Source organism: Pangasianodon hypophthalmus, chromosome 24, assembly GCF_027358585.1.
Source record: "Pangasianodon hypophthalmus isolate fPanHyp1 chromosome 24, fPanHyp1.pri, whole genome shotgun sequence".
In the NCBI taxonomy this organism is placed as follows: domain Eukaryota; kingdom Metazoa; phylum Chordata; class Actinopteri; order Siluriformes; family Pangasiidae; genus Pangasianodon; species Pangasianodon hypophthalmus.
The window spans coordinates 12,139,912-12,166,175 of NC_069733.1; the positions used below are offsets into that span (position 1 = coordinate 12,139,912).

At 38.7% G+C, this 26,264-nt stretch overlaps 2 protein-coding genes and 1 long non-coding RNA gene across 6 annotated transcripts in view; 1 reads left to right on the plus strand and 2 right to left on the minus strand.

Moving 5' to 3' along the window:
- Positions 1-5,766, plus strand: part of bmp2k (BMP2 inducible kinase) — a 46,176-nt gene extending 40,410 nt beyond the window's left edge. For all 3 annotated transcript variants that reach the window (XM_026931573.3, XM_026931571.3, XM_026931572.3), the window contains exon 16: positions 3,110-5,766. In XM_026931573.3, coding sequence (XP_026787374.1) covers positions 3,110-4,515 — 1,406 coding nt within the window. In that variant the 3' untranslated portion in view covers positions 4,516-5,766. The remainder of the gene's footprint in view (positions 1-3,109) is intronic.
- A 144-nt stretch (positions 5,767-5,910) lies between these two features.
- On the minus strand, positions 5,911-13,189 carry paqr3a (progestin and adipoQ receptor family member IIIa). 2 transcript variants are annotated; one of them, XM_034299225.2, is made up of 6 exons: positions 13,002-13,189; positions 11,555-11,717; positions 10,773-10,928; positions 8,500-8,697; positions 8,139-8,229; positions 5,911-7,261 (listed from the first exon to the last, which is right to left on the minus strand). In XM_034299225.2, exons 1-6 carry the CDS (start codon positions 13,187-13,189, stop codon positions 7,119-7,121), a joined length of 939 nt encoding a protein of 312 aa, XP_034155116.1. In that variant the 3' UTR covers positions 5,911-7,118. The 2 variants fall into 2 exon arrangements, with proteins under 2 accessions (XP_034155116.1, XP_026787376.1); XM_026931575.3 differs by lacking the exon at positions 13,002-13,189 and adding an exon at positions 12,185-12,795.
- A 3,878-nt stretch (positions 13,190-17,067) lies between these two features.
- LOC128317341 (uncharacterized) lies at positions 17,068-22,410 on the minus strand. The gene is made up of 3 exons (XR_008300861.1): positions 20,908-22,410; positions 17,543-17,644; positions 17,068-17,117 (listed from the first exon to the last, which is right to left on the minus strand). It is a non-coding gene; the product is annotated as an uncharacterized LOC128317341 (long non-coding RNA).
- Between the last annotated feature and the right edge of the window lie 3,854 nt (positions 22,411-26,264).

Sequence of the window (26,264 nt, forward strand, 5' to 3'; positions counted from 1 at the left end):
CATGCCCGTCATGTTTTATTCTTTACTCAGTTCAGGAACTCTAATTACCTTGATAACATTGTTCATTCTAGTCAGTTATGATTAATGCCATGTAGGTAACATAAAGGGTTAAAACCTTAAGCATAAGAATTCGGTATATCTTTGAAAATCATCAACTTCAGGGAGTTAACAGTTCAACTGCCTCACACCACCCCATCACTGATTTGTTTTCCTAGTCTCAGTCTCAGTCCAGGAAATCTAATTAGTTTCAGAAGATTGTTCATTCTAGTCAGTGGAGTCAGTTGAGTAATGCTATGACATTTAGTGTAATTACAGAATAAAGGGTTAACATCGTAAGAATTCTGTGTATCTTGCGCATGGTAAATGTAAACATCGACCCAAATTAACATCTCATTATTTATCACTATATAAAGTTTGCAGTGCTTTAATTCTATCGCTTCAGCTTTGTATGTGGTTGAACTTTGCTTTTGTTTTTGAGCAGGATGGTTTGAAATTAGATCATGCATTAATAAGCATGAACATAATATACACTTTGTAGCTGCTGCTGCTACATATATTTATTAGCCAATCCAAATATACTGTTCACAATCCACAGCTATATAGAAGCACTTGTTACGTGATATTTCAGATGAAATGCATAGTCTGAATCCATTATTACTTTTCATATAACATGGGCACTGACAACATAGCACTTAATTCATATAGTTGCCATTGTAGCTGTAATCTGCAAACATAGCAGCCAGTTGCTGACCTGGGACAAGCAGCCCTGTGTAATACATGGGTAGTCATCGTAGTGTAATCTGATGTCCCTGCAAAAGAACATCATGCAATAACTTTCCAGCTTTAGATCTCATATGATTAAACTTGCACTGCCCTTGAAGTACCTGTGCTCTGAAATTTCAGTGTAATTAAAAAGGTTGTAATCTCGGCAGTACAGGCTAAACAGATGCTGTATTCGACTTGTACCATGCTTTCACGCCAACTGTTGTTTAAAAAAAAAATACCCTCCCTATTACTTTTTCACTTCACCCCCTCTAGCTTGCTTAGCTCACCCCCCTTTCTAAACTTACTCACAGATAACACTATGTTTGGCTAACCCTTTGTCTAGTCTTGCCAGTTTGGAGAGTTTAGATGGTAACAGATTTGCAGCTCTGCCTGCACAGCATGAGGTATGGCTCTGACCAGCTATACTGAGGAGTAAAAATGATGAAGTGGTTCAAAATGGCTTGGTAGTTACGTGTGTGCACGTGTGTGTGTGTGTGTGTGTGTGTGTATGTATATATATATATATATATATATATATATATATATATATATATATATATACACACACACACACACACACACACACACACACACAATTCATATAGTTGCTACTGTAGCTGTAATCTGCAAAGTATCTTCCCAGTATGATGTACAAAACATAACAAGGAGGATCTACACAATATTAGGCAGGTGGTTTAAATGTTATGGCTGATTGGTGATTTATAAATTATAAATATATAATTTTTATATATATATATATAAAAATCACCAATCAGCCATAACATTTAAACCACCTGCCTAATATTGTGTAGATCCTCCTTGTTATGTCAAAACAGCTATTAACCATTAAGGCATGGACTCTACAAGACCTCTGAAGGTGTGCTGTGGTATCTGGCACCACGAAGTTAGCAGCAGTTCCTTTAAGTCCTGTACGTTGCGAGGTGGGGCCTCTGTGGATCGGACTTGATTGTCCAGCACATCCCACAGATGCTTGATCAGATTGAGATCTGGGGAATTTGGAGGTCAAGTCAACACCTTGAACTTTTTGTCATGTTCCTCAAACCATTCCTGAACAATTTTTGCAGCATGGCAGGGTACATTGTCCTGCTGAAAGAGGTCACTGCCATTAGAATATACTGTGAGGATGAAGGGATGTACTTGGTCTGGAACAATGTTTAGGTAGGTTGTACATGTCAAAGTAACATCCACATGAATGCCAGGACCCAAGGTTTCTCAGCAGAATGTTGCCCAGAGCATCACATTGATGTTTTGGAGACCCAGTCGTCTAGCCATCACAATTTGGCCCTTGTCAAAGTGGCTCGGATTGTTATGCTTGCCCATTTTTCCTGCTTCCAACATATCAACTTCAAGTACTTACTGTTTACTTGTTGCCTAATATATCCCACCCCTTGCCAGGTGCCATTTGTAAAGAGATCAATGTTATTCACTTCACCTGTCTCAGTTTTTATGTTATGGCTGGTGTGTGTGTGTGTGTGTGTGTGTGTGTGTGTGTGTGTGTATGTAAGTATACACAAAAAGGACAGTTGGGAAGATACTTTGCAAATTACAGCTACAATATGCAACTATATGAATTAATAGATTAGGAAACTTCCATTCTGACATGGAATTCAGAAGCATTTGTTTAGGTATTTATTAGTTGCTTTGGTTCAAATGGAGCAGAATAACCATATTAATGTTTAATATGTAATTGTCATTTATTAGTGCACACTTTGATGGCCCTCATGTTTAAAACAGATTAATTCCAAAGCTGTTTACAAGGGATACACAGTTATAGAACAAAGCTGTGAACAGGTTCTCATTTTGAAGATGCACATCCATCTTTACCTAGTTTTTTCATTGTTACCTCTAGACCTGTTTTCATATTAAGACATGGCCCATTGCCCATATTCAGACAGTGAAAAGTGCTCATTTTTGGAGGACCTATGTTAAAAGGTTTTAGCATGGATACTGGATACTGTAGACTTGTAAACCCTAAGAACTGCTGCTGTGCTCATACCAGGACACTTACTCACAATATGTTTATGAACATTCTTTCACCACACTTAGCGCTGTTTGACTTTTCAGTATAAAATTTATAATTCCACTATCTGATTTCACCAAGAAGAGGATGGGTTCCCTTTTGAGTTCCTCACAAGGTTTCTTCCAAATGTCGTCTCAGGCAGTTGCCACCTTTGCCTTGTGCTTACTTATTAGGGATTTAAATCTACCTCCAGATTTCTATAAAGCTGCTTTGTGACTGTGCTATACATATAAAATTGAACAGAATTAAATACAATTTGCATATGATTCTACCTATTGTCTTTTTCTGTCTTGTTTCTATCAGGACCTGGTCTTCACACAGAGCAACAAAACACAGAGTCTGGTGCTGCCTCTGTTGTTGCCACTGATGTATTATCTGCTCTTGAAGATGATGTCCAACTGCCAATTATTAGGGAACAGAAGCCTGTGAAAAAAAACAACTCCTCTGGCCCATTGCCTCATAAAACAGGGGAAGAGTCAGAGAGTGACTTTGAGTCAGATCCTCCCTCACCCAAAAGCAGTGAAGATGAGGAGGGGGAGGAGGAAGAAGGCCTCAACAGTGAGCATGAAGACACTGAGCCTGAGAACCTCGGCCAGAGGCCACTGCTTATGGACTCAGAGGAAGAGGTCGAGGAGGAGGAGGACAAACACAGCTCTGACTCCGACTGTGACCAGAGGAAAGCAAAAGTCAGTACTAGGAGACTGCCAGGAGACAAAGTTTCTGCATTTGCTAAGGGAAGTGCTAGAGGTGAACCTGGAACCAATCTAATCACCCCTCCTGACTCACCCAGTGTTGCCATGACCAGTGCAAGTGAAGTGGATGTATTTGGCGCAGTGCCCTTCATCGGTGGTAGTCAGCCCAGAACGCCACCGGAGAGCATAGATGTATTTGCTAAGGCCCCTTTCAGACAGGCAAGCCAGGAAAATACTGTAGAAGAGTTAGATGTGTTCACCAAAGCTCCCTTTAACAGGAATCTTTCAAAGTCGAGCAGGAGCAGTGATGCTCCCACTGGACAGACACCCCCAGTCTCTCCAGCAAGTGTAGATGTTTTTGGCTTCTTGCCCTTCCAACCCAGCCACACCATACCCACCTCCAGAAGCCAGGAAGACATCTTTGGCCCAGTGCCTTTTGAGGAGCCCCAAAGCCCACAGCAGCAGAAACTAAAGCAGCGAAGCCTTCAGAAACTCTCCTCACGCCAGAGGCGCACCAAACAGGAGGCCAGCAGCGGTAATGGAAAGCGCCACCACAGTACCCCAACAAGTGGCCGGAAGAGCAACAAGCCCAGCTTCCGTACCCCAGAGCGTGCACGGCGGCACAAGAAAGTGGGAAGAAGGGATTCACAAAGTAGCAATGAGTTTCTTAGTGCCTCCAAAGAGAACATCAGCATCAGCATGGGGGAAGTGAAAGAGAAAGGGGCATCTTTGCCTTCGGAAGATGCCATGTTGGATCCCTTTGGTGCCAAGCCTTTCCATCCACAAGACGGTGTTCGGCATGGACAGCACCCAGGTCTGGGGGACAACAAAAGTGATGTCAACTCAGCCAATGGCAGATCTCGGACTGGCTCTCTGCAGGCCACGTTTGATGGGAACAAGATGGATGACTTTGGGGCTGTGCCCTTCACTGAAATGGTGATCCATAGTGGGCCTCAGCAGCCCCCACAAATGGATCTTGACCCCTTTGGAGCTGCACCTTTTCCTTCAAAGCAGTGAATGTCTTGTCTTCCGGCACACACAGAGTGCACTTGCACAAATGCTGCTACATTATGCAAAGTCAAAACAACCCTTTGAAATTTACCTAACAGATGGCAGCTGTGTGGTGCGATCTCGGGCTGTGGCCCAACAGATCACAGGCCTTTGTATTGGTTGAAATCCAGATTTACAGCTTTTTAAACTATTAACACCTAACTTGACATTGGAGTAACTTTTTTTTTTCCTGAACTTGACTTGAATCTATGTCTGGATTTATTTTTTTTTAAGGCTTTTTTGCATTACCAGACTGCTGATAAGCCGTTTATGCTGCATCACAATGTTCTCCAAGAAAACATTAGCAAAAAGGTGACGATATCCTTTGTTTTTTATTAGATCCCAGATTTAGCAATGAATTAAATCTACATGCGTGCTCAATCACGGACCACCAAATTATCAACGGTCCTCGTGTAGGTTGTTGCTTCCTGCATGATCTACTTGATAGGTCAGTTTCACACCATATTGCCTTATATGGGTATGCTCCACCCTGCTTTACTGTACCTCAAATACACAAATGGCTGTTTTGGTGCCTTTGTGTCAACAGAATCATTTCTGTGTAGGCCTTCTTCATTCTTATTTTATGTACCATTTTCTATGCATAGTGCACCATTTTAAGTGCATTTAAATGGTTGCCATTTTCTCCCAAAATCCTAGACTAAAAAGAGATACCCAGCAAAATGTTTCTGAAGTTTTAGCTTTATCACATGACAGAACTTGGATTGGTTTGGGTTTAGTGCTGGAAAGTTTCATGCAAAACAGATACAAGCCTGATGTAATACTGAACCCATTAATAACCTAAATATCAGTCCTGCACACACACAATTTTGATATCAACCTACAATCATGGACAGGCCTCTTCAAAAAGGGAAAGGACATGTAGTTTGTAATTTTTGAATGTATTTTGTTGTTTTCATTTGTACAGAATAAGGTCTTGAATTCAACTAACACAAAATAAAGCATATAAACATAAACATACACACACTTAATTTAACTGGAAATGAGGAGAAAAGGGTGTTTTACAGTACATAAAATGGGACAAAGATTTTATAGCACTTGGGACACCATCAGTGACTACCATGACATTTTTAGCTTCTTTTATCAATTGACCAACTAGCATTGCAATATTTACTGTCTTTTTATTTCTCATATTTGTTTGATTTGTCTTGCTACACTGCTCTCTAACAATGCAATAAAATATTGAATTCTTATTTGGAAGCTTTTCAACTCTTGGTCTAATTTTGTTTAAAAAAACAGATAACGATTTAAATCATTAAGAGACCATTTCTTAAGCTGTACACTGAAAATATACATTTATAGACAGCAGGGTTGAGTTATAAAGAACAGTGTACAGTTTTCAGTTTAACAACCTCAATAACGGAAATCTCTCAAAGGCAAGGGCTTCTTGCAATATAAAAAGAAAACTTGTGCTATCAAGCTGCGACTGAAGCTATAACAGCAGTCTCTTAACACTACACTAACACTGAAAATAAATTATGGGTGATTACTTATTTTGCACAGTGAATAAAGCTTACCAAAAAAAAAAGTACATTGCACCTCAACAACAGTTTTTAAAAGTACAACAAATATTGAGGAAAAAGAAGTTAAATTTTAAAATGCTGTAATAGTACAGTTCTGCAGTAAAAAGGCAGACAGCTTATTAATACAAAAGAAAAAAATGCATTTTTTTATTGAGGTCCCAGTGTCTATTATAGCTTGTTCAACCCCTTTAAAAAAAGACAAAATATTTTAGTACCACAGCATTTTAGTGCTACAGTGAACCTCATGTATTATGCATTTTGCATTGCAACAATTTTTTTTTTTTTGAGTCTGCACTTTGTCCCAGTCAAGTTTTACAAACACTAAGTAAATTATTTAAAAAGTGATAATAGTGACAACTTTCCCAAATTTAAATCGCAGTGTACTAACAGCTGGTCATTTTATTTGTTGTGATGTTTCTAGTCTCCACTGTCGCAGCATCAAATCTTTGGTATGATATCCAAATACCACTGGGTAGTTTACTGATAACAAAATCACAAATTCACAATTTTCGTGTATATTCTCTTATATTCCACTCAACGTTAGTGGAACAGACTCATCATTTCTCAACTATAATATATAATAATATATAAAGTACTGATGATAAAAGTAAGGTTATCATCAACTGTCATTCATTATGGCCCAGATATAAGATTCCAGCTTGACTAATGAATACTTGAAAGTTGGTTGTATTTTTGTAAAAGTACTTCCCATCTTCTCATCATCTACAGTAGTGCATGGTCCTATGGTGCACTTTAAAATTAAAGTGCATCAGATGAAATTGCTAGGCACTTCTACAATATTTACAAAAAAACAAATTGTTTAACATGTAAAGAAGCTAATACATTTGAGATTCACTATAGACTCTCATAGTGATCAAAATGACCTGTAGTCATGATTAGCATTAGCAATGGAGTGATAATCTCACCTGAAATACAATCACTTGGCAAAAAAGCTGTGCGTTAAACAAAGTCCCTCTCTTATGATTCATATTCCAGTTGTGCTGCTTTCTCAGAGCTGATCCTTCTGCCCTAAGCATGCTGGAGGTAGTCAGGGCAGGGGTGTGTGTGTCTGTAGTTAGTGATAAACAGTGCAGACTGATGCCACCAGTAAAACATGAGCAACACCAATATATGCCAAATCTGGTGGCTGGAGCCGATGTAGTTCAGCTGACCTGTAGGAAATACAACATTGGAGTACGTCAAATGTCACTGCCTTATGTTCAGTCTTGTGTTCTACTACTTTGACCTCTTGTCCTCTGTAAGCTCAATATAATCATAACCCACTGATCATAAATCACATTAAGGGCACCTACAGATGATCAGCGTTTTGCTCACCTTGAAAGGTAGGTACGCTTTATGAATATTAAGCATTTTTACCACGAGGTTGTCAAGACATGTTTGAAAACATAGATCGTTCATAGAGTGTGGCTAGCCGACCACCCTCGTCAACGTACCACAACCCTTCTATTCCTGTTTCTATGCTGACATTTTGTCACACTGCACTTTTTTCTGAACGTCATGACAGGACGTTTATATGAAATTTATGGAACAAGTCTCAGCACTTTCTAACAGTCAGACATTTTTCCACCATGGGAAAGTCTTCAGGACACTTTTTTCATCTTATTAACTCCAAGAGACAGAGGAAAAAAGGGGTTAGTGAAGAAACAACTGTTTATAGTTAAAAATAAAAATAAACAGTTAAAAACTACATTACATTTATTAATAAATTAAAACATTGTAATCATTGGGAAACTGCTGTGGTAAAAGGAATAAAACACATAAGAAAATAATGAAATTCGGGGTGGGTACATGTCCCTTCAGGCCACATTGTTGATTATTCTCCTATGTGTGTGTGTGAGTTTGTCAAATAAAATGTTCGATTTTTATTTTTTATTTTTTTAATTTGAAAGGATGCATGTCCCAAACCTCCATCTTTTGTAGCTATAAACCAAGCATACTCAACATGAATAATATATATTCACTGATGCCAAGTGGACACATTTAAGTAGCTTCTCAAATTAAAAAAAAATCTTTTGTCTCTCATTTTACCTGGAAAGTAGCGCTCTGGAACTTTGGAGACATAAAAGATGAAGGCAACTGCAGCAAGCAGATACATTATGAGCACTCTGGGAATAAAGTCCTAAAAATAAATAAATAAAAATAAGAATGTAAGAATGAATTATCTTGAGATCATAATTAAACTATTATTTGACAGCCACTTTGTAAAACAATGCCAAGCACAATGGATATTGTGTATTCAGTAAAATTTTTACTCTTGATAATTTGATTTTTAAAATATGTCAGTGAGTCACTACCAAGATAGAGTCCTTGTAAGTAAATTTTATAATGCCAGTAAAGTTAATTCTGATTCAGAAAGTATTGGCACCACTGCCGCTGCTGCTTTATGTACCTGCACTATTTCTGAGCTGAAGCCTCCACTAAGCCAGATCCAGTGGACGGTAGGGATGAGGCCGTAGGCCACTACAGAGCAGAAGATGACTGAGCGGAGCTTCTGCCACTTCTTAGTCAAGTAAAGGGGGTGTATCTGGGCAAAGAACTCCGCTAGTGTCATTGCCAGGACCATAATCAGATACACCTGCCGCCAGTACTGAAAAACATGAGAGAACAGAGAATGTGAAAAATAAAATGACACAGACCACAAACAGGACTATTGCTGGAAATGATGCACAGTATAAACACAATGGTAAAGAATCACGTGTCCTACAGCATTTCACAGTTCAAGAATCTCATCACGGTCAGCGCTAGATAGTGGTATTGAAGAACTGAACGGTGTCCAAACCGCTGATCATTATGGACAATGTGTCCCACCCACTCCATGGCAAATGAGCACGTCTGGCTGCTGATGCTAATCTACTTCCATTAGAAGTTCAACTAATTTAATAAGTATGTATCCATCCATCATACCCTGAATAAACTTCCTTTTGGAAGTATAGCTCAGCACTACAGCCTAAATAAACTTCCTTGATTGCTGGATAGAGAAAATGATTGTGAGAAAATGCGAGAGAGAGAGCGAGAGAGAGAGAGAGAGAGAAAACAGTCTCTCTTTCTCTTGGGGGACTTGGCTGATTGAGTAGTCACCCAAAAAGCAGAGCTAAACACTTGGCAGGGGTAGAGTGGAGATGGCTCACCCACGTGTGTGAATGTCATATGGTGGGGAACAGGAGTGACAGAGCGGGTCCTCGAACATGGCCATCTGCTTTGGGCTGGAGCAGATTTCCGCCGCATTCTGGGGCACAATAAGCCAGCACTTCCAATATGTGGGGGGAGGGTGTGTGCCGTGTGTGTGCGTGCACACAGCGACGTGGCCAATCGCCGCGGCCCACCGCAAAGAGCAAGTGGGAGTTGGGGGGTGGGAGGACGAGAGTGAGCAGCCTGCTCAGGACGTTCCAGATCCAAGTTTCTCTGAAAGCTCTGCTCGTCGCTTGCATGAGACAAAGGATACTCTGTTCACAGCCAAATCTGTTTAGTCAAGTAGTACTTTATAGGAGAAACTCTAAAGAAGAATTTAATGCAGCTAGCATCACAGAGATATCACACACAGCATGTATACAACAATTATATTATAGTATTACTGTGCAGTAAAGTTCTACACAGTTGGTTGTGTGAGAAAGCCTAATGAAATAATCTCAAAACATGTACTAACTCTACATACACCATACTTCCCACACACGTGTTTTCCTACGCAAACGTGTGAACTCTTGCACTTTATCTGTTGCACAGGTACCGTATGCCCACAACAAAAGCAGGCCGACCATCTGCTACTACACCGCTTTGGGACGATGCTTCTCAGGCCAACTAATTAATCTACCCTAGTCTGAATCTCACCCCACATACACACACCGCAGGCACAGTGTAAACACTCATCTTTTCATGTCAATCACATGGGACAGTTTACTTCAGCATGAATTGGATTCAAGCTAAATGCTAAAGACTGAAAGCAGCTTTGCAGTAGCACCCATTTCCAGGCCAGTTACATGATGGAGTTAAAGTCATCCAATTACATTTTGACTTACAGGTGAGGCAACATGCAATCCAAAAAATATATAGCTGAGCCAGTAAGGGGTTAAGTGACTTGCTCAAGAGTCCTGGGCATTGAAGAGAACTGACATTAACTACTAAACTGTCAATACCACAAAGTGATAGCGTAAGTGATGTCACGATCAGGCTTGCAAAAAAATAAAAGGGATATTTTATTAGTCGAATATTTTTGTGTATAACACCATAATGCCATGGTTTAACTTGAGTGAGTGTTTTAGATATTTCTCTCTTCACTTCTCTATCGTTGTGATATGCGATTTCTTCCATGGTTTCGCAGGTGTGAATGGAAAGAAGAGAGCATGGGAATTCACATTGGAGTTCACGTAAACTCAGCGAGAAACGACATAAAACCTTTTTTCGCATTCAGTCTGAGGTCTCTATTCATCTATATCTATCTATACGTTGCAAGTGACATCAGTTGGTCTGTTGTTGGTCTATGTGGTGCGACAGTAGGAGCGCTGCTGCTGTCACCAGTTCCTTCCCTACAGTATTACATTCTACCCTAGAACAGAGGTCTGTCACATTATAACATGTTCCTGTTGTTGGTTAAGTAAACAGTGTATCAAATATTAAAAATCCATGTCATGATCTGGTCATAAACCAGATGTACGTGGTGATACATACGTTATTGCAGTAGAAGGCGTAGAAGACACCTGGAACGTAGCAGCCCAACGTTCCGATAGAGATCCCTGCATAGTCCAGTGCCATCCAGCGCCGGCTGGTTTTTTCAGAGCGATGACAGCAGAACAGGTGATATCCCACTGAGCACAGCATGCACACCTAAACAAATCAGACTCCATGTTTCAACTCCATGCAGGCCACTTAAAAATAAAGATATTTAACAGGCCAATTTCATGTTTTCAAACAAGCGCCCACCCAACTGTGGATTTCAGTGCAAAATGGATCGCCCACAGTTCTGCATTTTCTGAGGTCATTCAATTATGCGATTATCTTAAGCCTACCTAGCATACACACAGTTCCATACGAACTGTGATGCTGTTTTTCTCCCTCTGATTATTCTGGCGTGATGTTGAAAGTGTATGTTCTGGGAATTAGCAGTCTCTAAGCTACATCCTTATGCTTGAGTGTGTAACTGCCAAAGTAGGAGGCAGCTCAACAACTGAAAATAGAAGTATAGCACACTAACAACTACAAGCATTAGATTAGCTGACTTCAAAAGGTGATAAATTGAATATAACATGTTGTGCAACTTGGCCATAACACATTTAACATACCCAAAGTAGAAATTCTGAACTAAGTTAAGTGAGTTTAGTGAGTATTCTTTACAATACTATAACATAATTCATTATTGCAGAAAAATCACTCTTTGCTGTTTTACAAATTCCTTAAGATGTTCAAATGTGTTGATCACAGAGCACATGTAAACCAAAAGTAAATAAACGGACCTGGAAGCAGAAGAGGCCTATAGAGTAGATGACATAATCCTCTCTGGAGGCTCCGACCATAGGCAGCACAGCTATCATGTCGTACACTCCCAGTGAGAAGAACAGGAAGAACCCGAGCAGGTGACTCCAGATGTTCACAGTCTCGTTGGAAAGGATGAAAAGACTAGAAAGAGAATGGGTTTATCAGCACAACTGGAGGAAGCCACAAACTTGCACATTTTATTTAAGCAGTGTTTGGCTTAACTTTCAAAAAAGAAATTATGAACCTACACGATGACTTAAAATTTTAAATTCCACCAAGAGAACTGATGAAGCCATGCAGAGACGCATGAAAACATCTTCAAAATCCAGTGATCTTGACCTGTGCAACCTGTGCTCAGTCCATGGTCTTATGTTCCACTAACAAAGACATAATTAAGAACTCATGGTGTTTAAGTTTGTCACTACTACTAGTTAGCCAGACTATTTATATGTTCTTAATACTGTAGCTAATATTTTCTTAATATTGTATTGCATCAGTGGTAAAGGTAAAGCAATGTACCAATCCAATACTGGGTTTTGGTACTGGGGTCTGAAACCGTGGAACATTAATAGATCAGATTTGATACTTTTTCCAACTGATTTACTGACCTATTTTATGCCATGAATGCCTGTTAGTTGTTATTTGTAGTTGCTGCATGAGTTTTGCATCACAGTATGTCATCCTCCAGTCGGTGGCTTTTAGATAAGCATCAAAGCAGCGTTCAAACGCCAAGATTTTCTGACACTGCCAGAACACTGCCGCTGTCTTCGGTCGCATTGGCACTAAATTGTCCGCAAGTGAGCAACCCATGACCATAGATTTCTTTTCACGATGTGTGATTTGTTTTTGTCTGCAACAGCAAAATTCGGATGAAAAATTGCACAGATTGTGTTACCTATATTTACAGAAATAATGACCTATTCACACCTGACCACTCAAACTATCCTCATGAAAGGGCAAAGATCAGTAACAAGCTGGCAACTTGAATCAAAATAATTTCCAAATCTTCCACTTATAACCAATAACCAAGAAGAAAGGGATGTTTATATGAAACTTGGAGGTCAGGAGGTCGGATAGCGTTTGAAGGCAGCATTTCTATGCTATACACTCGATGGAGGAAATGGATATGTGGCTTTCTCGGGTCGGCACGGTGGTGCAGCGTTGCCACCTCGCAGCTCCAGGATCCCCGGTTAGATCCCGAGCTCAGGTTACTGTCTGTCCCTGTTCTCCTTGTGTACGTGTCAGTCTTCTTCCAGGTTCTCCGGTTTCCTTCCACATCCCAAACACATGCTGGGAGGTGAAGTGGCTACACTACATTGCCCCCAGATGTGGATGATTATTTGATCCACCACCCTGACCAGAATAAAGCTGTTACTGAATGAATGCATGAATGTGGCTTCCTCTAGCTTCAGTGTGATCACTTACCTTTTAATACACAGTTTGGAGGTGAGGTAAGCTCTGTAGCCGTCAGTGATGTAGGGATTTTCCCTCAGAAAGCCTGGCACTTGCTCATAAGTGTACAGTCTGATTCCTCTGGGCACAAGGACAGGCCAGTACTGATAACTGCCCAGCTCTATGTACTGGCTATTCTTCAGCACCTTCGCCGAAGGCATCGTGGATAAACACAGTTATTCTACACAGAGCTGCAACACAAATTCAAGTCAGTATTCAACACGAATTCATTCATGTTAGTCATTAGGCTTATATAAGATGTTTTTCTGCCACGTAGTCAGCTAGCTAAGGTAGCTAAAGTAGCTAAGGTAGCAAAGGTAGAGCTAGCATAACTAGGTAAGCTTCCCACCGAGCATTTGTTTATAGTGCTCTGTCAGACTCAACAGGATACAAATAAACCTAACTTTGAAATGGTTAATGATCATAACTGACATTAAAGTGCATATTTACACCATATATTTCGAGTTTAATACTCTGCTACTTTATTAATAAAGCCCCCATTTTCGGCTAACACTAGATTTCAATGAGTGTCTTGTAATGCTAACTAACTTGAGGTAAGCTTTAAGTATGTTCCGTTACCATTTTCAAGAAATAAACACATAAAGCCGAATTTTCCTCTTATCTGAACTAAACACTCTGTATCCAGGATTAACACCACAAACAGTAAACCGCAGTACAGACAGAGCTAGCTTGCTAATTAGCGATGATAGTCGCTAGTTAAAGCTCTTACAATTAGCTAGCATGTGAAGACAGCTTGTTTGTAAGGGTTTTGTTTTACACAAACCACAACATGCTCACTTTATCACTTGTTTACTTACCATAGAATCAGCTAAATGTTTGTACTAAGCAGTCCATTTTGTATATATGGGCGCGTAGCTCATTAATCCCGAGCTAAACCCGGAGCCTGGCTGACAGCTAATCTGCGCTCGCTAGCTAACAGGCTAACGGAGCTGAGGGAGTGCAGCAGGCGGCACACAGACCTGCTGCCTGTGGATGTTTATTACACACAGTCTACACTGAACCTGTACTGAACCGGCACTTTCATTCCTCACTTCATTTCTCATACTTCCTCTGAAGCTAACGTCATTTCTGTTATTTTTCTCTTATACCTTTTTGGTGTGATGGTCCGTCAAATAAACCGTTTATTCTCCTAAAATGCAGACACTATACTATGGCCAAAAGTTTGTGGACACCTGACTATCACACCCAGATATTCTTATTTAACATCCCATTCCAGATGTAGTCCCCATTTGCTATTATAATAAGCTCCATTCTTCTGGGAAGACATTCCTATAGTAGTGAATACACTACATAGCCAAAAGTATCTGAACACCTGATCATCACACCTATAGCCATGCGGCTCTTCTCCAAACTGTTGCCACAAAGCTGGAAGCAGACAACTGTATAGGATGTCTTTGTATGCTGTGGCATAACAGTTTCCCTTCACTGGAACTAACAGGCCCAAACATGTTCCAGCATGACAGTGTCTCTGTGCACAAAGCGAGATCCATGAGGACATGGTTCACCAAGGTTGGAGTGGAAGAACTTGAGTGTCCTGCACAGAGCCCTGACCTCAACCCCACTGAACACCTTTGGGATGAACTGGAACACCGACTGCACTCCAGACCTCCTCAACTAACATCAGTGCCTGACCTCACTAATGCTCTTGTGGCTGAATGAGCACAAATCCCCACAGCCACACTCCAAAATATAATGGAAAGCCTTCCCAGAAGAGTGGAGCTTATTATAACAGCAAAACGTATGCACATATGAGTGTGATGGTCAGGTGTCCACAAACATTTGGCCATATAAGATAAGATAAGATAAACTTTATTAATCCCCGAAGGGCAATTCAGGTAGTCTTGTAGATAAGTAAGAAAGAAAGTAGTAAGAGTAGTAAAAAAGTACTGAGAGTAGTAGAAATTAGTGGGAGTAGTAAAGTAGTGAAGTAGTAAAGTAATGAGAGTAGTGATTAGCCATTGGCTAAGGTGTTGTGGAGCCTGATGGCAGTGGGGATGAAGGATCTCCTGTATCGTTCAGTCCTGCAGCGCAGTGAGGTGAGTCGTCCACTGCAGCTGCTTCTCTGGTCCATCAGGGTGTTGTGTAGGGGATGGTCCGGGTATTCCCGAACGGCCTCTAGCTTTTTCTGTGTGCGTCTCTCCACCACGGCCTCCAGTGATTCAAACCTCATTCCAGTCACTGAAGAAGCTTTTTGCACCAGTTTGTCCACCCGCCTTGCATCCTTCTGCTTTATGCTGCCTCCCCAGCAGACTGCAGCATAAAACAGCACACTTGCTACTGTAGTTTGGTAAAACATATGTAGCATCTTCCTGCAGATGTCGAAGGACCTAAGCCGTCTTAGGAGGAAAAGCCGTATATATATATATATATATATATATATATATATATATATATATATATATATATATATATATATATATATATATATATATATATATATATACAGGAGTGCATTTGTATATACGGCTTTTCCTCCTAAGGCGGCTTAGGTCCTTCGACATCTGCAGGAAGATGCTACATATGTTTTACCAGAGTATATATACTCCTGGGTTTTTAATGGTCTTAACAATAAAGCATTGGTCAGAAAATTAGCAAGAATTAAACAAATGCACTCCTGAGAGCTCCTGTACCTCCATTTGCTGGTTTACTTTTGCTGCATGAACTGTCTGTTTGGGGAAAAGCCAGAAACAGGGAAATTCACTTATATAGTCTTCTAGTATGCAAAGGTAAAACCATGTTAATGATTAAAATGTTTGATATAAAATTCAAACTAACACATGTCTGGGTGTACAAAATTTTCCAAAAATATCTTCTGGGATGTTTTTTTTTTTTTTTTTGTAAAAGATTAGTCATTATTTGGTTATCTGGTTATAAGGCTTAAACATTTAAAGAAATCAAAGGGAAAAGCTATCCCATACTAAGTTTCTTTATCTATTTGTTTAATTCTTGCTAATTTCCTGACCAGTGATTTGTTCTTAAGACCATTAAAAGCTTAATATATTGCCATTTTGGCCCATTGTAGTGTATTTCAGTTCTTAAGGCAACGATTTGAAATTTGTCAGTATCACTGAGTCTCTTACAATAGAATATTATACAATATGATATGATAAGATTTTGATTCCTAATAGATTGATTCAGTATTTGACCATACCACTGAATCTGTGACAATACGCTTCAGTTTGATTTCATAGCCTCTGATAAATACGCCACCAACTTTGTTCCAAATCTGGGGTAGATCTACTGTTAATTCACGAATGATGACTATTTACACATCATTTTAAAAATATGAATTATTTTGTTTTTAAATTACAGTTGTCTGTACTTTGTAGATTATAATAGATTTATAATCAATTATAATTGATAATAATCTATTCACAATGAATTATAATCGATAATAATCTATTTATAATTGTTGCCTCAATTAATTTCAGTTGTTGCCTTTTAAATTGATGCATCAATCCAAATCATTAGATGATTCTAAAGCGGGGTATTCAACTAAAATTTGTAAAGGTCCAGTAACATGAAATATCTTGCTTACAAAGTTCCAGATAAACAACTAAAATGACTGAATGGCATTAATGCTTAACCATTAATGATTAGTTCATGGCTATAAGTAAGACAATCTGAAGTGGTTATGCTCCCACACTTATTATTTCTGATTGCATCTCACTCTCTTTCAGTAACTGCTTTATCCTGATCAGGGTTCCTGTGGATCCGGAGCCTATTCCTGAAATGCTGGTGGGAAAACTCCCTGGATGGGATACCAGTTCATCACAGGACACCATGCATTCACACATTCACCCCTAGGGGCAATTTATTTTAGCCAGTCCTTGATTGTATCGGCCTGTAATATTTTCTAACGAACATAGTTGCTACTAATTCCCAAAATATAAACAAATTAGTAAATTTAAACCACCTTGACTCCGACCAGGATAAAGCACTTACTGAAGATGAATGAATGAATGAATGAATGAATGAATGAGATAAACGTGCTGCACGAGAAACCTGTACATTACCATGTTAATGAATGTGGCCTTTCTTTATCCAGCTAGCTTCATATCTGCCCACCTTTATTTAAAAAAAAAAAAAAAAAACATTAGCAGGAAACCACTTTGTGTTGTAGTGAAATCTCCATTAATTCGTCTTCTTTGATTTCACTATACAGCCCAGTAAGTGTTTTTTTTTTTTTTTTTTTTTTTTTTTTTAGCTAAGTTCAAATGTAGTTTAAATATGGTGAGAAGTGCACGGAAATAGTTCAAAGTTATTAAAATATCCAAAAAATCAAGCCAAGGAAAATATACGAAAATTGCACTTAAGGGGAATATTAGAGTACTTGTATTGCATAACTTACTACCGCAGGGGAATGGTCATAAAATTTGGCTCTCGCTAAAAGACGAAAAACTTTTCCTGCACTATTCTTTTAATTGCAGCAGGAAAAGGGCCAGAAGAGGACCAATTTATCTTTTGTTAACTGACATGAAACAATTGCTTACCACTTAATGACTTCACACTCTACTGTTGTGCAAGCTTTCTCTGCTTTTTTCTCTGCTTTTGGATGTCTCATTATCCACATGCTATCCGATCTCCTCAACACTCTGGAACAGAATAAATAAATCTACATTTTACAATGTTAAACAATGGCATGGATTCAGCTGGCAAGGACTGCACACCATATACAGACTTAACCCCTGTCCTGAGCTCAGGTTCAAAGGTCTTTCCTTCACAGTTCCCACAGAAAGGTGCATCAAATTATCCACTGAACTGAGCTGAATTTTTCAGTCAAGGCCTGCAACAGTATCGCAAGCAATCATCAGTAAATATGCTCGAGAAGTAATGAATTTGTGATGTGATTTTTCCAAGTAAAGCCCTTAGTGCAAAGCAGTAAGCTTCTTAAATGACTGGAGTAAGAGTTCTGCTTAAGTCAGATTGTGATTTCCTGAACCTTATCTCCCAAAGCATGATTTTCAGATTCTCAGATTCCATCTGAGAGTTCCCAGATGATTCAAAAACATTGTTGCAGTTCTAGAATAATACAAAAATATTGTGTCTTATGACTTTCCATATCTCACATCATAATGTTTCATGGATCTAGGATGCCTCTGGCACTAGCTGTGATTCTAGTGGTAAATAGAGTTCCAATAGAGCAATACGCAAATGTAAAACTTATGAATGGGCGTGCAAGACCAAAAAAAGATTCCAGGTTTAAAAAACTGAAATTGGACTAAAATGTGACAAGAGAGGAAAAGTAATGAGGGTGTATAAAACAATAAATCAGAAACAGATAAACCTAATTAAAGAAGCACAATGATGCAGCAGGTAGCTTTGCTGCCTCACAGCTCCAGGGTTCCTGGTTCACTCCTGAGCTTGGGTTACTGTGTGTGTGCAGTTTTTGTGCATGTTTCTCAGTGTCAGCATGAGATTTCTTCTGGCTTCCACTTTCCTCTGAAGCAGGTAAGTGGATTGGCTATGCTAAATTGCCACTAGGCGTGAGTGTGTGTGTGTGAATGTGTGTGCATAGTTATTGTAATGGACTTGCATCTCATCCAGGGTGTATTCCCACCTCCTGCCCAAGATCCCAAGGAACCACTGTGACTCCAACAAGGATAAAATGCTTACTGAAGATAAATGAATGAATAAACCTAATTATGACAAAAAATTAAACTAATGGCCATATACACTATATGGCCAAAAGTATGTGGACATCTGACCACACACAATTGTCTCAAATGTCCTCGTATGCTCTAGCATTAACATCTTCCTTTCACTGGAACTACGAGGCCCAAACGAGTTCCAACATGACAATGCCCCATGCACAAAGTGAGGTCAATAAAGACATGGTTTACCACATGCCTACATAATTTTGGCCATATATTGTATTTAAAAAGTAGAATCCTTCACCCTAGTGAAGGATTTATGTGCTATTGTGTAAAACAGTAAATTGTGTAGGTCACTGATGGGAGATATTTGAGTGTGTCCTGAAATCAGGCCATAAGTCCTAGAAGGCTCTGAGGGTTCCTTTCTGCCTGAGCTACACTGTACCCAGAGTATAAATTTGAAAAAAATAAAATAAAATCCTAATGTTCTTTTCCAATTGGGTGGTTTTAACTTGTAACAGCAACACACAGGAATAGTATCACCCCTGTCTTGTGTGATTGCAAACCTCTGAATTGAGAGTTTTCTGTCAACACAGGTTTCCACCAAGATATTTTTATTGCACTGTCTCAGGTGGAAGTGCCTATGATCCACCTCAGAGTCAAAATCACACATAGTCTTCCCTCAGCTTTTACACCCAAGATAATTGCCTTCTCAAGTGGGAGTGTGTTCTTCATTAACACTCCTAATTCACCTTTCAGCACATTGCTCTTCAACAGGCTGTCAAATGCTCTGCCAAGACAATTTGCCCAACTCAGGCAGTTCCACCATGGCAGCTACGGAGTGCTATCACAATTTTTCTTCCAGTGTCTTTGGCCTGAGGAGCAGTCTAGAAACATGTCTGTGTGGTTAGCAGTTTTCAATCATAATTGAGAACCCAAAGAGAACAGCTAACCTTCTAGTAGAAACTGTACATCCACACCTACAATACACAACCTGCTAACACTGTAGACATTTGACTTTTGACCAAAACTATTCTGTCCCTTGTCTTTTGCTCAGCTGTCCCCCCATCCAGTCTTTCTGTGTTAATGTGATATGGAACTCGATCACAGCATGACAGCAAATTCATTTGAAAGAGTGATTCCGTATCCTGTCAAACAGTGTTGCCTTAATGATCTAATATACTACATATTGTTGTTAATGACCTCATGACCTCATGGAAGTCAACATGACACCATGGAATCCTGCATGCCAGCAGGTATGAAAAAGCACTAGGAGTGTAAAGCAATACCTCTATCAGTTTATTGCAGAAAATATCTGCATCTGAATGTGTATTTGGGTTTAAACCTGAAGTGGATGTGGCCTAAACCAGAGGTTTTTTTTGTTTGTTTGTTTTTAATTAAATAAGATCCCTACCACTATGCCCCTAGAAACACTGGAAAACACTGGAAAGCATGGTCTGTGAATTCTGGCATTGACAGTTCCTCAACCTCAGCTACATCACTCAGGTTCATAATTGGTCACAACTACAGATGTGCGCAGGTTTGTTTTTGTAATCATACTCGCACATTTTTTTTACCTGTCTGCAATACTTATTAATACAATTAATATTTCTCGTTTATTAATATTGTCATTAATAATATTAGCATATTTAATATTTATATAAATAATTAAAATTACTACAACCTAGACCAGGCACGTATGTTTCTTTTTTTTTTTTTTTTCTTATGAGCCCGCCCCCAAACAAGGCCAGATTTGGTCCTGGGTGTGGGCTCGAGTATTTGGACCAAGTGTGAAAACACCCTAAGGATGAATGAATACATGCTGTGAATGAATGTGATCTTTCTTGGTCCTGTGAACCAAGACTGACATATCTGACATGAAATCCCGCATGAAAGTACACCGCTAGTCTCAAACAGATGCCCTGTAAACAAAACAAAACAAAATAAAAAAAAAAAAAGAACAGGGTGCCTCTATTTGTATCTGTATTTGTATCCAGTTAGAACACATTATCTGTTCATTCCAAATAATATGTTTATATTTGGTACATCCCTAAAAAGCACAGATAATATGGATAAAACATAAATGAACAATTCCTATCCATGAATAATCAACACTGTACAGCCATTTTTTCTCAGCTAAACTTTATTCATAAACTCTACTCCCGGATACATGATACACCCTGCTGACATTTACCCTTTTATCCAAGCTACTTTGTTAAAACCTTTTGCTTCTGTTGAGTTCTGATTATGATAAGGAATCCTACCATGTCATGACAACAACCTCAACTGCAAGGCCACCTCCAGACACAGCAGAGACCCGCGTAAATTCATGCTGAGAAACACCACAAAAAAGCTGTCCAGCCTGGCAGTAGCCACCACCATCCCCCCAAACTCTCGTCAGCTTTATTTATAATCTCCGCCATGAGACATCTGCTGTGGACGAGCCTCAGTTTGCACAAAGGTTGTGTCAACGGTTTCGTTGCAACTTGTTCCGAAGTCTGGCTCATCGTCATGAGACGCTCCAATAGGATGGGTGTCATGGCTGATCCCGTTCCCTACTGTCTGATCGCTACGATATGGAGGACAGAGAGAGGCTTCAAGGCGCGAGTAGCTAGGCTTGCTGTTTACTCGATCTGAATGCTTTTGTTTGTTTGGTGTCTGGAGTCTGGTCACAGGTTTATTTTTGGGACGGCTGACACATTAGGGCAGATCAGGAGCTGGAGGATGTGTTCTGCTCTGACGCTGCTTTCTTAACCTAGCATAGCAGCAGGAGGTCAAACAATAGTCTTGATGCAAAATAACAGAGGCAGTTTCTTGCTTTTCTTTTCTTTTTTTTTTTTAAATAAAGGTGTGCCTGCATGATGATCTCTGTGATAATAGGAGAGTAAAATGTCATCTGAACTGGTTTTCCTGAAAAGAATTTTGGGTCCCGTCCAGGGTGCATTCCCACCTCACCTATGGTATAAACCAGCATAAAGCATTTGTATGAATTAATAAATTCATTCATTCATTTTCTTTTTGCTTAGATTCTCATCTGATACTCTGCCTGTGTAGTCTGATCCCAAAACACAGAAACCAGTTGAAAATGAACCATCTAGTTCTTCCAGAAAGCCTCAGTCGGGTAAAAATGAGCTTTATGGCTACTTTATGGCTAATCTATTCTCAAGCATGTTTTAGATTAAAATTAAGAGTGTGTGCAAGGTGCATCTTTGTGCATTTTATTTTTCATTATTTTCTCTGTAGGATTCAACAGATGACAATCAGTGCAGATTTTCAAAACTTTCATAATGTTTATTAGACTGTGCCTTAAATGATTGATTCAAGGAAAAGAAAACAAATTTCCTGTTTTTCCTCAAATGAAGTATAATTATTATTAAATGTAGTATAATTGGCATGGGAGTACTGGTAGTATAATTGGCACTAGAGTATTGGTAATATAATTGGTACTAGAGTATTGGTAATATAATTGGTACTAGAGTCTTAATAGTATAATTTGTACTAGAGTATTAGAGTATTAGTAGTATGTCCAAAAGAATTCTGATCAATCCTATCTGATCCAGTAGACACTCTTAACCCACAGTATTTTCTAATTAATTTATTTGTTTCTATTTTCAATATATAAGCAAATAAATCATGTAAATAGCAACTGTAACTGGGATGAATAATTTAACCCACCAAGTCCAATATGCTCTTATGTTAATTTGAGTTTCAGATTTGACTGCCCACTCCTGTCTGATTGCGAGTAAAAAATGTGAAATCCCCACCAAGGCCCCCACACCCCAATGCAAAACCTTAATTTATACATGCAAATTATAGACATTTTAAGATTTGTCTGTTTTACAGCTTGACTTGATTTATTTCACATTTCCTCCTTATATACAATTATCGTTTTGGTAAAGTGTAGTTGTTGTACTGTGTTTAGAGTTTGCCAAAGTGAGATTAAGAACTTCTGGTATTAATGGTTGTTTGCTATGGGTTATGTTTGCTGTCAGACTGATATTTTATAAATCATTCAAAAGCCTATAGATTTAGCACTCCTATACATGTTAACCTTTCTGGCTGATTGTCCCTCCACCTTATCTAACAATAACAAATATACACATTCTTATACAACTGACTGCATTATTAGGATTATTATCATATTGTGCTGTCAGGTTATTGCTGTTATTGGGGTTTTCCCCCCAGTTTAGAGAAAGACGTTTGTCATACGGCTGAAATAATTTCTTGATTAACATTTAGGAATGAAGACAGCAAAGAAATCTATACACATTTGCACTGTAATGTGATCTTAAGTGTCTTGAAAGGTTCCCATAAATAATATATATTATTGCAATCTGAAACAGCATGATGTAAGCACATCTATTAAAACTTTTTTACTCACAATGCAATGATTGTATTTTCTAATCACAATATCAATTTGACTAATGAGTAGAGATGTTACCTGGAAAATATTTACTGAAATAAGTGTGTGTAAAGAGGTATAATGCTGGAGGATGAGTACATGCTCTCTTCTGTCCTGTAGATGTCACTCTGCAGCCGTTATCTGCTTTTTTCACTCCATAAAGACAGGATCTTTATAAAGACAGGATATTTATAAGGACTGGATATTAGTGGAAGCACAAAATATAACCTACTGCAAGTGAAGGGTCTTCTAATCATGTTTAAGAAGTGATTGTGGTTATCCTATATCTAAAGATCTAAAGATCTTAGATTCTTCAGGGTCATATGCCATTGTTTGATTCTATTATTTATCTGTAAATCTGGAAAACAAAAACTGGCATAAAGTAAATATCTCCTTACATTTAAGAGTAAAGTCATTTTCATGGGAATACATAAGACAGGCATGAAATTTGACATGAATTTACATAAACCTTCATAAAGGCTTATTCTAATAGGCATCAACTGTCAATAAGACCTCTGTAATGCTTCTTTTAATGATGGCATTCATAAAGCTCCGACACCTACATAAGACATTCATAACAACTGATATAAATCATTTTAACAGGCATTAACTGCCATATAGACATAAAGATTCATAAATGGCTTATTCCAATAAATATAATGTCTTTATGACAGTTGATGCTTGATGAAATAAGCCTTTATAAATATGTATGTAGGTTTATGTCAATTGTCATGAAGGGCTTATGCAGGTGTTTTGTTACGCTATGAACAATGCCTTTAATTTAAATGTTGCAGATCTATCTATCTATCTATCTATCTATCTATCTATCTATCTACCTACCTACCTACCTACCTACCTACATGAAGGGCTCATTTTTTGCTCTATTGTTTGTTAATAGGATGTACATAGTGCGTTATCCACTAGATGGTACTATAACAACTCTTTCTGTTACAGTCTTGCCAGAGCTTTCTATCACCACTCCTCTGTCCTCTTGCACACTTTCTTTTGCAGTCTCCTCACTCTTAAAATATGCTTTTCAAACTAATAAATATTGTAAAGACATTATCGGATGGGGATTCCCCAAACTGAATGTATTAATTATGATCTAAAATGGCAAATGTGGGCAAGCAGAAGTGTCTGATGGATTATAACATGATGAAAAGACCAGTAGCCAGGAGAGAGCAGGCCATTAAATCTTAACCGATAAATCTAAATTTTTTTTGTCATGTTGATGTATCAGCAGCTGAAGGACTTTTGCAAGACCCTTTTTAAAGTTTAATGAGTACGACCTGTATATGACCATCAGTACAACTACCTCAATAAGTGATATTCATTATGGGATAATTATTAATTTTAATAGGAAAATACAGCAAACTAATACACAAAAGTTAGTTTACACATAGAGGGTGTATTATCGTTGCCTTTTACATTTTTCCTTTTTTATATACATACTTCCTTGTTAATATTGTAGTGTAAGTTTTAAAGTGCTTCCTTGCCTGTACTATAAAGGAGTTCTTGGTGTGTGCTTTTTCCACATGGAAGAGATTATTACTTATATAAAACAAATCAAGTGATTACAGATTTGAAAAATGTTTTATTTATAAATTGTATGAATTACTATGTTGTTTTGTAATGAAGTTAAATTATTGTGTCTACATAAGTATTAATTTTTATACTTCAGTGCTTCTTGGATTTGTTTCTGGTCCACTAGTGGAAATACAAGCCTTCCAGCATTTTTATTACTCTCAGCCCCTTTCCCAGGTTTGTGCTTAAAAGTCATTGCCAAAATGAACAGATTTAAAATGTAACTGTTACCTGTTTGAAAGTGCATGATCACCAATTCAATCTGGCTTTGAGTCATGTTTTACGGTTTTTTTTTTTTCTTCTCCAAATGCAATGATCTTTTCAAAAATATTTACACCTGGCTTCAAAACTACAATTGTCTAAAGAACATCCAGCTCTCAGAGGACTTACCTTAGGCTAGAAAACAAGGGAAAGGAGAAGGCCATCTTGGTGTGTGGGGGTTTCTCAAGGTCAAGGCTTGGGGATCTGTGAATGGATGAACTAGGCTAGAAGGGGAGAACTAATGAGATTTTCATTCTCTCCTTCTCTCCGTCACTGTGGCATCACCTTGCAGACCCTGTCAATCTACAACCTTTTATCATCCCTGAAAAGGACGACGAGAGGAGGTGGGAAAAATGAGAGAAAGGGATAAAAACTGTTTATTTTTTAACAGGACAGTTAATCTATTTGGACTGGGTGTAAAAGGACATTTGCATGGAGACGCTTTGGTGATAACGGTGAGGTTGTGACACCCCCCGCTGAATATGCTGAGCTCTTTCTAACCTCTCATCAAACACCATGATCTTTATGGACTGTATCATATTGTGCCGTAATGTGCTTTATTGTCCACAGAATAAGCTTTTCTTAAAAGTAATTGGAAAGCTGGAAATGGCTGCTATCGGCTGATTTTTAAATACATTATTTCTGAAATGTGGCCTGGGTAATGACCCTGTCGGTGTAAAACGTAAGATTTATCTTGGCAGAGGAAATTGATCCATTTCACCTTTGTCTAATGGAAATTTTTATCAGGGATTATCTGTTTATGTAAATGAGCATTGCCCCGGAACAGGGAAATAAAAGGAACTTGAGGGGGCAGTTAATCTAACACTTGACACGTCAATGTGGACATAATGCATACAGAGTGCTCTCTCTCTCTTTCTCTCTCTCTCTCTCTCTCTCTCTCTCTCTGGGGGTTGGGTTGGCTATTGCAAGCCCAACTGAATCTACCTCTTCATTACCATATAAAGAAAATGCTAAATTGCCACCTGCACTAATAGAGATGTTACATAGCTGTGGGTACAGAAAAAAAATCCCTGGCCCTTCCCTTTGAAATCATATTTTAATAATATTTTGTCATATACTGTACATATGTCATGTTTAGTGTTTATCCTTATGCAACCAGACAGCCCAGTGTGCCCACCCTAGATCCTTTGGGTGTAAATTCATGCTGAGGCTCCATACATCTTCAATATACATTTTACTTATTCAGTGACCTTTTAGACCTCAGGCCTTTCCTAACCTCACAAAATGTCATACAGCATAAACATTTGCAGATCTATGGCTCAGCCTGAAGCATCATAACCCATGTTGTGGGCAATCCATCCTTTCACTTGAAAGGCTTTTATGTGGTAGCTGTCGAGTGTTTGACAGAGTAGT

What these genes read in the sequence shown, in the direction of transcription:
- paqr3a (XM_034299225.2), bottom strand. Translation starts at nt 13,189, where the DNA reads ATGCCTTCGGCGAAGGTGCTGAAGAATAGCCAGTACATAGAGCTGGGC. An exon ending in TCCAAACTGTGTATTAAAAG is followed by an intron (nt 11,718 to 13,001) that starts GTAAGTGATCAC and finishes TTCTCTTTCTAG; the next exon opens with TCTTTTCATCCTTTCCAACG. An exon ending in TCAGCTCAGAAATAGTGCAG is followed by an intron (nt 8,230 to 8,499) that starts GTACATAAAGCA and finishes ATTTATTTTTAG; the next exon opens with GACTTTATTCCCAGAGTGCT.